This window comes from Pezoporus occidentalis, unplaced genomic scaffold (assembly GCF_034315485.1).
Source record: "Pezoporus occidentalis ecotype Australia unplaced genomic scaffold, CSIRO_AGI_Poc_V1 ctg85, whole genome shotgun sequence".
NCBI lineage: Eukaryota > Metazoa > Chordata > Aves > Psittaciformes > Psittacidae > Pezoporus > Pezoporus occidentalis.
The window spans coordinates 627,416-642,256 of NW_026916212.1; the positions used below are offsets into that span (position 1 = coordinate 627,416).

A 14,841-nucleotide genomic window follows, 5' to 3' on the forward strand; every position below is an offset into this window, starting at 1 on the left:
CGGTTCGAGCGCGTCCTGCTGCGCCTCGCAAGTTGTAGCGCTGTACGTTCGGTTCCTGAAACGCGCTGGGTGGTTTGTGAGACGCCTGGCAGATTTCCGCGGCTCCTCCCGACACCACGGAGGTGTCCCAGCACCTCTCCAGGTTTGGCTAAGAAGCTTGGCACCTCCTCGGGCGCTTGGTTCTCTTCCCAGGGCTCCCGTGATGTTAACTGGACGCAGCTTCGGCATCTCCACGGGAGGTGAATTACCCAGATGGTGCGGAAGGTTTTACTGTTTCTGGAGGTCCTCTTCCAGCTGATTGTGCTTTCAAAGGAAAAGTAAGGTTGAAATTAGGAAAGCGTGTGTTTTATACATGGAGAATGTGTGTTTCAGCCCCCTCAAAAAAGGTGGTCATCCCTGCCCTGGTCATTTCCTGTCAAAACTCCTTCACCCAGGACAATAACACCTGGTCCTGTGTTGTCTAATCACATGGTTCCCATCCCATCATCTTCGAGCACTCCTTGGATCCTGTGATACAAGTTTCTCTTACGGTTTCTACCTGTTCACAAACAATTATTTCTCTGGAGGAGATGTGCCTGTTTGGACCCCAGTTCTTTGTGCTTTCCCATCGGCATCCTGCCAGATATGCATCTCTTGCTTGTTTCTCTGATGTAGTTCAAAGTTCTCAAAGGTCTTTGTGTCAAATAACTCATATTTGTCTGGGGGCAATTCACTGGAGTGCTACAAGACCACTGCTTCCTTTAATTTTTGGTTTTAGTGCTTGATTCATGTGGTTTGCTTCTGTTCACTTTTTTGTTAATTTTTCTTAATTTTTCCAACATTAAATATCAGCACAGTGCTTTGGTGTTACTGTTGATTGTCATGTGTACTTCACATAGTTCTAATATATCAACTCACCCCAGCCTAGCATTTTGGCCCCAAGTTGTTTTATTGCTCAACTACAGAAGTCTGTTTTAATTAGCTAATACCAATAGTGCTGAAAGAACCACATAGTTCACCACACAACCAGCCAGCCCAGTGGTATGCATTCATGTTGCACCACCTGTGTCACCATCTCCAAACCCAAGCACTAACTTTGCAGCAGCAAGTTTACAGAGAGCAATTCCAAGTATCATCGTCAGTGCTGAAGTGAGAAGGGTCCATCTTCCCTCAAGAGAAAGCTGGCAGCCCCCCAGGATGGTGCAGCTGAAGACCTCAACTTCAGACGAGTCTCCTGGGCTTCCCCACCAGCACCCTTGTGGGAGCACCCTGACCTGGTCTGGCCATGGTTACCCCACACAGCAGGCTCTGATGAGCTCCTCAAGCCCTGTGTCAACATCTGTTAGTGCTCTTAGGACTGCCAAAACTAGTGATTGCCAGCGTTCTGCTACTCCAGTTGGTATGACTATCAGTGTCTGCCTTCAGCCCAGCCATGGCCCTCTTCTGCCAAATGCTGAGATTGCCATGGCACCTGATCCACAGTCCACATATTGCCCTCCACCCAGCTGGCCAACCTAGAGGAAGGACTAAAACCCCAACAGGATGTAGATGTTGATAGGTTTGACCTTGGTCTTAGATTTCATCCCAAATTCTGACAGCTGCAGATCAAGATAGGTGATTGGGGTTTTTCTTTCCTTCCGAAGTTACTGCTAACATTGATCTGGCAGTCTTGTGCGTTCATGCAACTCCTCACAGGTTCAACTACAGAAAATTAGCTCCTGATCTGCCTTTCTTATACCGCCTACTGTTTCATATAAATTTTACAGCACTCGGTTCAACTCCTTTCCCAAACTTTTCTGTCCTATTTGTCTCAGTTTCAGTGCCCTTAGCCATTAATGTTGTTTTCTCTGAAACCGTTTTTTCACGAGGTGACCAGTAGTGGAAATAATGCTGCCATACTTGATTTGTGTAAATTAACACATTTAAGATTTGCTTCCATTGAACATCCTGGAGTGACAAAAGAGATGCTTTGCACAGCTGCACAGCCAGTTCAGGGGTGGGATTTTGCTGCTGCAAGTGGTCATGTCAGGCTGTGGCTGTCATGGCCAAGGCAGGATGAAGAGACAATGTTGAGGTCGGTGTCTGGCTTACCTCCTTGCGGCCCATGGTGGAGGTGCCAGCTGTCCTGCTTTTCCTGCCCCCTTAGCACGCTGAATCTGATCTTGTCTTACTAATAAGTAAGTAATTACTAATATTAATATTAATATTAATGCTAATACTTAGTCTTACTAATATGTACTTACTAATAAGTACTGGTTCGGTGTTTGAATGGGCACAAGCAAAGGCATCAAGTTCAACAGGGGCAAAACCTGCTACCAGGAGAATTCGAAGGCATAAGAACTGTAAAACTAATGAGAATAATATGTTTTAGATAAGTAAGTATAAACCAGTGAGTAGTTACTCTCTAAAATCTTTCCGTTTTATCTTGAGATTTTAGGAAAAATCAAGTTAGATGAAATTGGGTCATGATTTTTCAGGCACTAATGCCATCAATAAGTCAAAATTATGAAAGGAAAAAGTGTGTTATATTATTTCCCTAGTGGACAAAACTGCAAAGAGAATATGGAACAATAACAAGGTTGTAAATGGCATTTTCCATCTTTCTTCCACCAGTGTGCCAGGTCTGAATACCACCGTGTGCAGGCAATCTACTGTGGATATTGAGATTAACATTTTTTAAAACTCAACAATTATTTTCAAGAAAAATAACCCCGAAAATTTAGAAGCCATCCCCCAAAATATTGTTAAAGGATTAGAAGAAGCTGGCTTCTTAGGCCCTCGGTAACCATCTACAGTGCCAAGTAGAAGAGGTGGATTGATTGAGCTTTGTTTCTTGTTCAGACTAGCAGCAGCAAGCATTTCAAAATAGGAATGGCACATAGTGACTTACAGCATTTTAGCTGCACAAAACATGTATCTGAATGCTTTGCTTGGCTGGGAATTTCTGTCTTCACGGGGAATCAGATTTTCAGAGTCAAAGTGAATGTTATTGTGATCTTATTGAGACTGATAACCTACAGTTCAGTGAAAATGTCTATTATTCAGTGTGTTCCTAGGGATCTGTAATTTGGGGGTTGGAACTTAAGGCCAAACTAAAGCCAAATGGCTACCAATATGTGTGTATGGGGTATCTCATTGTTTTAATTTGGAGTTAGGAATCTCAAGACCCTTGAAAATCCATGAAAATGAGGTGTTTGAAAGCAGGATGATTTATTTTTCTGTTCAGGTACAGAAGTTCAAAATAAAAAAAAATGGTAACTTTGGGGGGAAAAGGTAAGGATATTAGGCTATCTTGAATTAGGAAAAAGTGAATTTGTAGAGGAGCTGGAACCAAGAATAACAGAAGTGTGTATCAACCTGTGTAACTTTTTCTTGAAACTCCTAAACCTTTCCTTCTTTATTTTGTAAATTTTCCTCTATGATATCACTTTGCTGCTTTTGTAAGAAAAGCAAAGTGATTTTCCATGAGAGAGGATGAAGCTCTGGTGGAACTTAGCCTTTTCTTTATGACGATTCCCTTTTGTGGACCCTGGAAAAACTGTGTGTGTGGTTATCGAACAATGTATCTAGTAGGACACACACTGAATACTGATTTGTGCAAGGAAATGGTTAAAAATATGCCGTTTTTCATCACTAAAATTTCTAAGAGCAAACTCGATCACCTACTTACTTAGTATGTGATTGATTTTGTTGTTGTTTTTATTGTTGATATTTGTATTATATCTCCAGATGTTTGAGGGTTTTTTTTGTTGGTGGTACCGTCTCACCATAAATATAAATTACTTACTTTTTAAAAAAACTATAGAGATGGATAGTAAATTTCACTTAAAGGGGGAAGAAACTGGTTTTGTTCCATTTCTACATCATTTGTAACTGCACTGCTGCAGATCAGGGTGCCTGGAAGGGCTGCCACTAGAGGGCACGAAATGATTTTAAACACTGAAGTTACCATACTAAAAGCAAGTAAAGACTGAACTACCGAAGCAGTGAAGAAAATGCAAGAAATGCGACAAATATGTTACTCTAGGGATATTCTAAAAACTGGATATCCCCAGTTTCTAAAAAAAAAAAAATCGAATATGGTAAGCTTTTAAATGTTTTGTAAAAGCACACTTGAAAACATAAACCAGGTTTCAGAAATAGAGACACACTATAGTGTGCTATGAAATTTAGGAAAAGATGCAGTGGGATTTAGGAGAAACAAAGTATTTTAAAGCCAGGAACATAAATTAGACTTTTTTTTCCAAACTATGTTGTGTAAAATTAGAGATAATTGAGCAGAAATGCTGAGGTTCTTGTTTGACCTTCTTGATACGTATTGGCTACCTCAGCACCAGCCTGTGTAATGGATGGCTATTACTTAGAAATTCTCCACCTTCCATTTAATATTGCTTGGAATGTATGTCTGTCTCCATTCCCTGTCTGAAGAGATAATGTTTCATAACCATGTAAGGATGCTGTCAGGGTAAGCCCATTATGTATGCAGTTCTCCCATGCTCTGGCAGTGGGGGTATGTGCTAGACAGACATTCTGATGGCTCTGGGAGTCCTCTGTGGTTAAAGACAAGTGGGCCTGGGTCGACTGCCAGTTCCTTGACATGCATACAGGCAAAATTTACCTCCTAAATGTAAAACTGAGGTACAGTAAAGGGGTCTGCATTAGCCTGCTGTGCTTTAGTCCCAGCTGCACAAGTCCTTGAGAAGTAATCTCAGTCATATATATATTGCAGTCCAATACCTTTCATGATAACAAATATTTTATAAAAAGCAAGACTGTGAGCTAAGTGGGTAACTGGTAAGGAAATCCAGGTGAGGCCAGCATTATGTCCATGTGCCATATAAATGTAGCTAAAAAATAATCTCAGAAATAAACACATTGTATAGGATGAATAAATTAGGATATAGCAAGAATGAAGTATTGAGCATGGATTAATTTCCCACATGCAGGTATCTTTATCCTCACCAAGGACAGAGAAATTGCAGAAAGGACCTCCTTAGTGGGCCCTATGCCTGTGTTCACCCTAGATTTTATAATGAGAAAATAAATGCTGCTGGGTTCTAGAAATCCATGTGACTTGGATTCTTGGATCCATGGAATTTGGATTTTTGGATTCTTGGCTGAAGAGGTTAATGTCAACCCTGAAATTGCTCTGGCCATATTCAGAGAAATGGCTGGCAGAGTCCCAGAGAGACAGGAGAAACAGCTCAGGACTCCCTGTCTAGCTCAGTGCTAGCATGGGGGTCTTGGGTCTCTGAACCATGGTGGGCTGTAGCCTCACCACAAATACCATCAACCTCCTTTAAAAGTAACACTCTTTAGCCTCCTTTAAAAGTAACACTGATGCCAGCATTTTCAGGGGGAAGTATGTCTAGCGGTCACTTGCACAAGTAGAACTGATGCAAGCAGAGAATCATTTACAGTTCCCCTCATGCTCCTCAATGAGTTTACTCTGCTTTGGGCCACTGTCGACCCCACCAGGTACCTCTCTTCTGCTGACAAAGCATGCTGCTGTATTTAAGGTGCAGGTGGCTCACCGCTGGTAGCTCATAAGTTTCTGTCTGCCTTGTAAGAGAAAATACAAGAATTGTTTCAATTTGTCACCAACGCCCTGAACACCATTTTGTTTCATCAATTTTTCATTCTAGCTGTGATGTAATGCTACCATCTCCAGTTAAGATTTGAACTTATTTGAACCCAACATTCAAACTCAAAATCAGCTCATTCACAGACAAAAGCTATGCCTGCTCTTAGCATCTACACCAGGGTACTGCTGTGGTGTCTGGGGAACAGCTGACTCCAGTCTCCAGGCTAAAAGGAGAGTGGGATATCCTGGAAATTGAGGAGTAATAGTAATGATAAAGGAATTATTGGCCCTGAAACCCAAAAAGTGTTCTGATCCCATCTTACCTCTGGTGTGCATGTGGGGAGGGAACCACTCATGTGGTCCTGTTTGGAAATCTGAATCAGTGACAGGAGCAGCCAGCTGAGCACTGCACTACCTCGGTACTGTGGTGGGCAAGGGTGAGGTGCCAGTCAGCTGCACAGCGGCTCCTGGGTGAGGAAGTCTTGCGGCACCAGACTAGCTCCATGCAGAGCAAACAAGAGGAATTCTTGCACATGTTGACTAGTTTATGGTGAATCAGTGAACCACCTTGAGTTGATGAGGACTTGACTGTGGAAATTTTGGGGTGGCTAGTTCAGATATAGGGCACTCACATGTTAACCTCTATGTCATCAGCTCTGCCTAGAGAAAGTGACAGTTCTGGAGATTCTGACATGGTACCTCTGCTTTCACAGTGCGAATGTACAATTAATGGATGGGAAAGTTGAAGGGATGTGCAGTTTGAAAGAAATGCAGCTGGGCATTGTAGGTGACTTATTCAGTCATCCTAGTACACCAAGGGTTTTGCCCATGTCCTTTTCTATTAAAAGCCTAGATTTCTTAAAGTTATTTTGAAACATTTTTCTCAGCCCTTAAAAATGCTTGCTTTATTAGGAAGTCAAGTATTTTTTGCAGGAGGTTTAAATACTATGCCTAAAAATCTTTATACATTACATGTGCTGGTTTTGGCTGGAGTAGAGCTAATTTTCATCCCAGTAGCTGGTGTGGGGCTGTGGTTTGGATTTGTGCAGGAAGCAGTGTTGATAATGCAAGGACATTTTAATTAACTACTGAGCAGTGCTTACAGAGTCAAGGCCTCATCCCACCGCACCAGCAAACAGGCTGGGGGTGCATGAGGAGCTGGGAGGGGACACAGCCAGGAGAGCTGACCCCCACTGACCCAAGGGGTATCCCACACCATATGATGTCATTCTCTTCTGCAGAAGAAGGAAAGGGGAGCATATGGAGTTATAGCATCTGTCTTCCCAAATAACTGTTACACATTCTGTTTTTGCTTTACCATTAAACTGTCTTTATCTCAACCCACAAATTTTCTCACTTTTAGTCATCCTATTCTCTCCCCCATCCCACCAAGGGGGCATGGGTGAGCAGCTAGGTGGTGCTTAGTTGCTATCTGGGGCTAAATCACAACAGTATATATATGTGTATATATTCTGAACCAGTTGGAGTGTTTTTTCTGCTCGCCATCCTCACCTGAAACACCTCTGGCTATGCTCTGAGACCCACCTTGGTTCTTGTTTTTCTGTCTCCTCTCCATGCACAGACCTGCTGGCTGCTGCTTTTGTATTAACTTGCAGGGCTCGGGAGCAGCATGCTTTGTCAGCAGAACAGCTTTGTCAGACCTGGTGGGGTTGACAGTGGCCCAAAGCAGAGTAAACTCATTGAGGAGCATGAGGGGAACTGTAGATGATTCTCTGCTTGCATCAGTTCTACTTGTGCAAGTGACTGCTAGACATACTTCCCCCTGAAAATGCTGGCATCAGTGTTACTTTTAAAGGAGGCTAAAGAGTGTTACTTTTAAAGGAGGTTGATGGTATTTGTGGTGAGGCTACAGCCCACCATGGTTCAGAGACCCAAGACCCCCATGCTAGCACTGAGCTGGACAGGGAGTCCTGAGCTGTTTCTCCTGTCCCTCCGTCTGTAGCAGTATTTTTAATAACAGATGATTTTTGATTTTTTAGCCTGAGCACAGCAATGGACAGTCCAGGTTTTGGGGACATGAGTTGGCACACAGGAACAGTATTTCTGGCTCCGGAGTTGGCACGAGTGGAGCCAGCTCAGGTATCTCCAATGTTACCTGTCGGTCTAAGTCCTTAGACTTACCCCTTGTATTCACAGTATAGTGTCATTGAGATGCTGTCCACTGGAGGACAAGGGCCAGCCATTGTCTCTGGTAGTCAAAAAGACAGAGGTCAGTGTCTCTTTCAGATGAGAGGAGGTGCAACCAATATTTTCAGAAATATTCATACTCCCACTGAAAGCCAAATCTTGTAATGTTGCTCAGACAAAAAGTACATTTTGATTCCTGGCTATGAATAAAGTAAGGAACACAAGAGCTACCCCTCTTTGATGGAGTGTTGCCATCACGATACTGCAAGGGTTTCCTTTCCTCTTTTCTTTAGGGCTGAAGCTGAATGGTTACTGAGGACTCATGGGTATCAGCCTTGGCTCACTGTACCACAAGCATCAGATTGTTTAGAGAGATCTCAAATGCCCTGGATGCAGCAGGAACTATAAAAAGGCAGTAAGTCCAAGGCATTTGTGGGCTTTCTGCCCACAAGGATCACATGTAAATATATGCTCATTACCTTGCTTTTGGAGACTAGTGCTGATATTGAGACATCTATGAAAGCATTTTTCACAGTGCTTAGGTTCATGCATGAAATCGTCTTTGTCCATTTTGAGGAGCAGTGTGATGAATCACAATGGTAATCCTTCACTGATGGGACCTGAGAAGGCTCTGTAATACTTGCTCTGCAAGGCTTGCATCAGCATTTATCACTTATTCTAGGCCAGGATTTTGTAGGCAGCCAACATGAGTGTCTTAATTTAACCAGACCAACATGACTTAAACCTGTCTTAAGCTGTAGATGTTCCAAAATCCTTTGCTCTAGATAATTTTCTCATTCTGTTGTTCATGAGCAATATTAGCATCTTTCTCCATGACGTGCACATTCAGTTCTAATCAGATTGTAAAAGGAAAACACCATATACAACATGTGAAAATAGCTCTTTCCAGACAGTTTGGAAACACTCTGACAAGTACTTTGATAACTTTTCAATAAACTGCCACTAAACAGAGGAGAGAAGCACTTGAAGCATTTTCCTCTGCATTGTTCTTGGTGTTAAAACACAGGAAGCCAGTGGAAGGTCTGTAGCCCAGTGTGGTCCCTGGGCCAGGGCAAATTCCCATTCACCCAAGGAGCATGGACATAGGCATTGGCAAAGCTTTGGATAAAAGAGAAGGCAAAATCCACCTGGGTCAGTGTGTTCCAGTGGTTTCTGACTGGCAACTTGAATAAGTACAGTGAGTGAAGAGACCTACCACACAGAACAGCCAAATGCCAAATTCTCAATCCTATTTTGTGAGGCATACTTGTGTACATAAGCAGGGTTGTGTGTATCCATGGTATTAACATATATAGAACAGATGATATGATTTTGGCTGTCTGGCCTAATTCCTTGCCAAGTTTCCAGTAGCTTAATCATGATCTAATTTGAAATAATTAAATCAGTTATGGTTGTTTTTTTTTTTTAGAACTGCTTTTTCATCTTTAGGCTATGAATACCATCAGTGCAGTCATGGCTAGAATTATTTTTATAATTAGCTATAATTTTAAGTGATCAAGTTTACAAAATTCTCCATAAACAAAAATCACCAAAGCAGATTACTAACTGATGATCCTGAGCTCTGTCCCAACAGCTGTGCCATAAGGTGATGTGGCAACCAGGGGCCTAAACTTGTGAGCTTTTATATAGTTGGTGTGTAAAGTTTAAATCCAGACTTGCATCTAGAATTTATTTTTTTAATCCGTGTTACATCTTCTGTCACATTCCTGGCTGACAAAGCTTCTTGACCAAAAAGTGTTGAAAGTCTAGGTCTGATTTTCAAGTGTGACCATTTATTAGCTTAAACCAATACACAACTTAAACATAGGCAGTAGAGGGAAAAATTTGGGTTGAGTGGGAATATATGGACACATGTTGTATATTTGGTTTGGTTTGTTAGAAAACATTAAGTTCTTGATCTCTGCTCTATTAAAAAAATAAAATAATAGCATGTGATGGAAATTTACAATCCATACCTTATTCTGCATTACTTGTACAAATTTCTCATGAGTTTTAGAACTAATTACGAATCAAATGCAAGATTGGACTACTCACCTTCCTGAAATCAATTGCTTCAAGTATCATCATGTCTAAACAACCGAGATATAAGTCTTTCTAATGGATGGACATGTGCAGAAGTACAAGCATAGGGCTTTCATTTTAAACCAAAGGAACCCTCTGGCTTCAGCTAGTGAGAGCCCGGGTTTTCTTCGTAAGATTTTTCTCATATTCTTAAAATTGTATTTGGATCCAGTTTCATTTGAGTATGTTTTTGATTTGTCCAAAGAGCAGATGGCTATGATAAAGAGTCTGTATTTAACTTGGCACTTTCCATTCCACATTCCTTTACTATTCATAGCACAGCAGTCATACTCATCTGCAGTACACATAAAAGGACGCAGCTCAACTTGCAGCTGCAGATCTTCTCAGATGTTTGAGAATTTACAAACTTACTTACAGCATTATGTTTTTTAAATGGTGGGAAGACCAGATGCTGATACAGTGCATGGATTTTTTCTTTTCGTATCTATCACTCTCATGAAATGAGAGACACTGGGACAGAAATTAAACCTGTGCCTGTATTAAGAAACCTCTGCACTTAAAATGAGTCGTATAGAGCCCATGTTCATATGGGTAGAGTTGGACTAGACATAGCCAGAAAAATTTGCTTTTGAAGACCAAGTGTGGGATTTTGGTCTAAACTGTCAAGCAGCAGGAAGAATAAAATATTCATCTGAACAAGATGACTACTTAAAATGTAAAAGAATAAAGGCATCTGTGCTAGAATAATGCCTTTTTATTACCAGGGGTTCACAAGGAAGAATTTGATCCTTTTGAGTATTTGTAAACACTGCATTTTTCCTCAGTTGCTAATAGATAGCAGAGTAGGTTAAATAAAGCCAATTTTCTAAATGTCTTTGAATGTTTTGTTTCAAATTATCTGTCTTTGACAGAAAGTATAATTTCTACTTGCTGTGTTTTCAAACAAATATAGTCAGTGATTAACTTTTTTTCTTCTAGTTTCAAACATGCAACACACTTCTAAAAAGTAATCTCTCACGGGTTTTTTGTATACAAGCTTGAACTGTGGAAATAGTTGGGTTTTTTCCTGGTAGTATCCTTCATTTTGCCTGCTTTTCCAGTCCCTAAGGAAGAAAAAATTAATCTCAAAAATTAGAAAAGAGATTTTTTGGTACATAGATTAAATTTCCGTAAGACTCAAACTCTGTCTATTTCTTCTTTAATGATTACGACTATGTATGACAAATGCTTATTCCTTAGAAATACAGCTCCTCCTACTGAGCTCACAAATGTGTTTTATTTTCAATATGTTATCAAGTAGATTTATTTTTCTCCTGCTGTGATGAGCTTAAATTCTCTGCTGTTAAAAAAGCCTGGCTTTTCAACACATATGTTACTGGAGGCAAGCAGTCTGACACTTCACATCAAACAATGAACTCAGCATACTGAAAAACACATACAAAGATTTTCCTTTACTGCAACGTAAATACAGCCACATGCTTACTACACTCTACAGCATTGCTCGAATTATATTATTTTGTTATATTATGAATGGTTTTATCTCACCAATAAACTACGGGCAAGGTTCTAATTCTTTCCCACAGAGTTCTTCATTTCAACAACCAGAATGCCATCATGGCAGAATAGTGCAGACAAGTCTTTGTTCTCCACTCCATCAGGTAACTTGTATTGTCTGGTAAAGCTTCTGGATATGAAACCATGTTCATCCATCCTGGGTCCATGCTGAGCCTTGATCAGGAGCCAGCCTTCAAAAGTCTGAATAATGATATCTTCAGGGCGGAACTGCACAACATCCAGCAAGACCTGGAAGCCTGTGTTTTCCTCCTCCTGGCCACTCTTCCCAGCCTCAGCTGTACTTTCTGCAGTACACCTTCTGTTGCTCCGTGCAGCTGTAGAAGGACCTGGCAAAGCATATAAAGAGTGGTCCAGTTTGTGTCCTTCCAGCTCTTGGACAGCAAACTGCTCTTGGTAGCGTACAGGAGTTTCCACCCAGTGTCTTATAACAGCTTCTGCCATCGCAGAGGCAGAAAGGTAAGTTGCTGATCCTGTCGCTTTGGGGAAGCTGTAGAGTCACAGCAAACTCTTCCCAGTCATATGCCTTACCCGCAGACTAGTTTATAGGTTCATGTTGCCTTTCACTTTTAGCACAGGCAGAGCTTAACATTTAATAGGGCATGCTGTGCTCCAGTGACTGGAGACTGGTTTCATCTTTTATCCACTAACAATAGAGCACTATTTATAGTGCTGAGGTCTTGAGTGGCTTCAACACATGCACAGCTCTCATGCATAAGTAGTGAAAGCAAAATTTTAATGAACCTCCGATTATTGCAATATTATGCTGTTTGTTGTTAAGAATAATGAACAGAAAAATAATGTGAAAGATTTTTTGATTTAAATGGAAGCATAATGATTCTACTTTTCCAAGGGATACATAGCAATAGATACAACCTCTGTATTTCTTCTAACCGAAATAGGAAGTTACTGCAGGAAGAGATTTAATTAGCTTGACAGTAGGAACAGAGAAGCTTTCAGATTAGGCAAACTATAAAATCTATCAAGTGCACTGGACATTGTTGTAGAAGTTGTACATAGGTGAAATACAAGCATGGTTAACCATACTATTGGCAATAGGAGGGAACTGTAACCATCCTTGCCCAATCTGGGGGTGCCTGAAAGCCTGGGTCTGCAATCTTAGTGACCTAAAAACACAGCAGAGCCTTCTCCAGCGGGACACAGAGTCACAATCAAGAGTCCAGAGGAACTACAGCTAAAGCTCATGCTTCACAGCTTCCAGGAGAGGGCAGAGCTATTTGCCCCAGCAGAATAGTAAAGACAACTCAAAATCCTTACTGCTACCACATTGCCTTAGTAACCTCCATCTTCTGAGGCTTAACAGCTTGAATGGATGTTCCTACCTACTGTATGTGTCTGGGGAGCAGGACTGGTGACCTAAAAGGCTCTCACTGTTGTAATCTTCTTGCTAGCTTGGGAGCGCAGGGGAAATAATGCCTACAAGTGTTAAGAGTTTAGTTTAAAGAGACCTAAGAGGAAGGTGCAACGAAAAGACAAAAGCATTCCCATATTTTAGTATGTTTGCTAAAAAGCCCTCTAGCTGGACTTGGTAATGTAAAGCAGAATGCATTATGGCAATTGATGGTGAGAACTCTTTATTTCCCTCAGTTGCAGTAATGCTAGAAACAATCAAATGAGAGACTTTCATTCCTTCTTATTTGGCTATTGTTGTTCAGAGCTCCGTCTCTCTCTTGTTCTTACATCTTCCACTACCATGAAAAGGGCACATCAGTTTATATGGGATCTTTGGTTGCTAATGGACTCACAAAGGAAGAGGCAGTTGAATTTCAATAGCTGTGAGAAATGAACTTCTGCATCAAGTCAATAGCAGAGCACAATTACCAGCCAATCCTATCATTAAAGTTCTAAGGTTGCTAATTTATTTTAGACTAATGAAAGCTGCACGGCAAGGTAAGGAAATTTTGAAAGGTAGATCAAAGGTTCAACATGACTTACATTAACGGCCAACCATTTAATTGAATATTGTGGGAAAGAAGAGCTATGCTACTTTATTTAACTATTGGCTCTTCTCCTGTCCTCCAGAAATCATTAAAAAATGCAATTCTAAATGTATGGCTTGCTAAAATAGTGCTAAAAATAACCTGGAGCATTGCCCATTATCTGTTCAGTAGCTGTTTTCTGTTTTGCTAATCAATGATTCATTTGGTGAGGAAACTTTAACCCTGAAGTGAAGCAGTATGCCAGGTTGGTTGCGATACTACGCTTTTAGAGATACCTGAAAATTATTGCGTCCCTACTGAATTCTGTGATGATAGCCTGACTTATTTTACGTCAGTTTTGTACTTCACTAATAAACATTCTGTGCAGGGATACCACATTCTTTTATGTTTTTTAATTTTATTTTAATTATTCCCACCTTCTCTGGAAAAAGATAAACTTGCCTAAACTTACACTTTAAATGAAAACAGAAATCACCAGCTCAGTGCAGGTCACTGTGGGACAGCTATGTCTATTTCCAGAAACAGTTGTGTTAGTCTTTCAAACGTCTGTGTTAAGCATACTTGGAACTGTCTGTCTGGTCTAATGAGCACAAAAGATGCTTTGAATGCCCTTTAAATTCATGTCATATGCAAAGCTCTACAGAAGTTTATAAGGATCCTTTTCTACTGTGTAGGACAAGGAGTTAGAAATATTTTAGTAATGAAGCTGTTTAGCCTCTTCCTGCTCTTCCATCCTGCTCCCTCTCCCAGCCCCAGTCCCCTTTTCTCTCTTTTTGCCACCTATGGGCTCAGGAATTACTACAATCTTTCCTACCTCTTTGTTGCTAACACAGAGCATATGTAAACTGGAAAAAGAAAACACCCTTGAAATGCAAACATCCCAGCAAACTAGAATATTTTAGACTACTTTGTCAGCCTTTCAAGTTAAATATGGAGGTGGCGCTGCAATACTGAGGAACTTCCGATCCTAATGCAGCTTCAAATAACTTTAAGAGCCAAGCAATGCATTTTAATAACTATTGATTATTGAGGCCGTTTTAAACCTTCACAGCAGATCTGGCAGGAGCGGATCAATGTCCTTAATTGCCAGCTCAGTGCCTCGGGTTTTCTTTCCCAGTTCCGCTGTGCATGTGAAAGCCCTGCCCAGTGCTGCTCCGTGGCGTGGGGAGCGCTGCCGAGCTGCTCTTTGCAAGACTTGGTGAAAGGGAGCCAGTCAGTTACGGCGGCCTTGCCCGTCCGTGCGCCCTGCGGCTGGTGGCACGTCCTTACGGTCTGAGTGCCTCCAGCGGAGTTTTAAAGGGAAGGAACGGGATCCACGGGCGCCTTGTACCGGCTGGCGGGGAGAAGCGCGGGGCAGTATAAATGGGTCACACCGCCATCTTGTGGTCAGATCAAAAAACAGCTGCAAAAGAAGGCACACTCACAAGGCACCCTCGCTCGGTGGGCGCTCGCACCAGGTACCGTTACTGGTCTGTGAAATACTTGCATGGAAAGACATCAAAGGAAGAAAACGGCAAGATTTTAAATGACATGTTATTTTCAAGCTAATGCAAG

The 14,841-nt window shown here is 41.4% G+C and overlaps 1 protein-coding gene across 1 annotated transcript; it reads right to left on the minus strand.

Annotated features, from left to right (window-relative positions):
- Positions 1-10,937: 10,937 nt before the first annotated feature.
- Positions 10,938-14,389, minus strand: HSPB3 (heat shock protein family B (small) member 3). Its single transcript, XM_062604287.1, has one exon. It carries the CDS (start codon positions 11,768-11,770, stop codon positions 11,321-11,323), a length of 450 nt encoding a protein of 149 aa, XP_062460271.1. The 5' UTR covers positions 11,771-14,389; the 3' UTR covers positions 10,938-11,320.
- Positions 14,390-14,841: the final 452 nt, after the last annotated feature.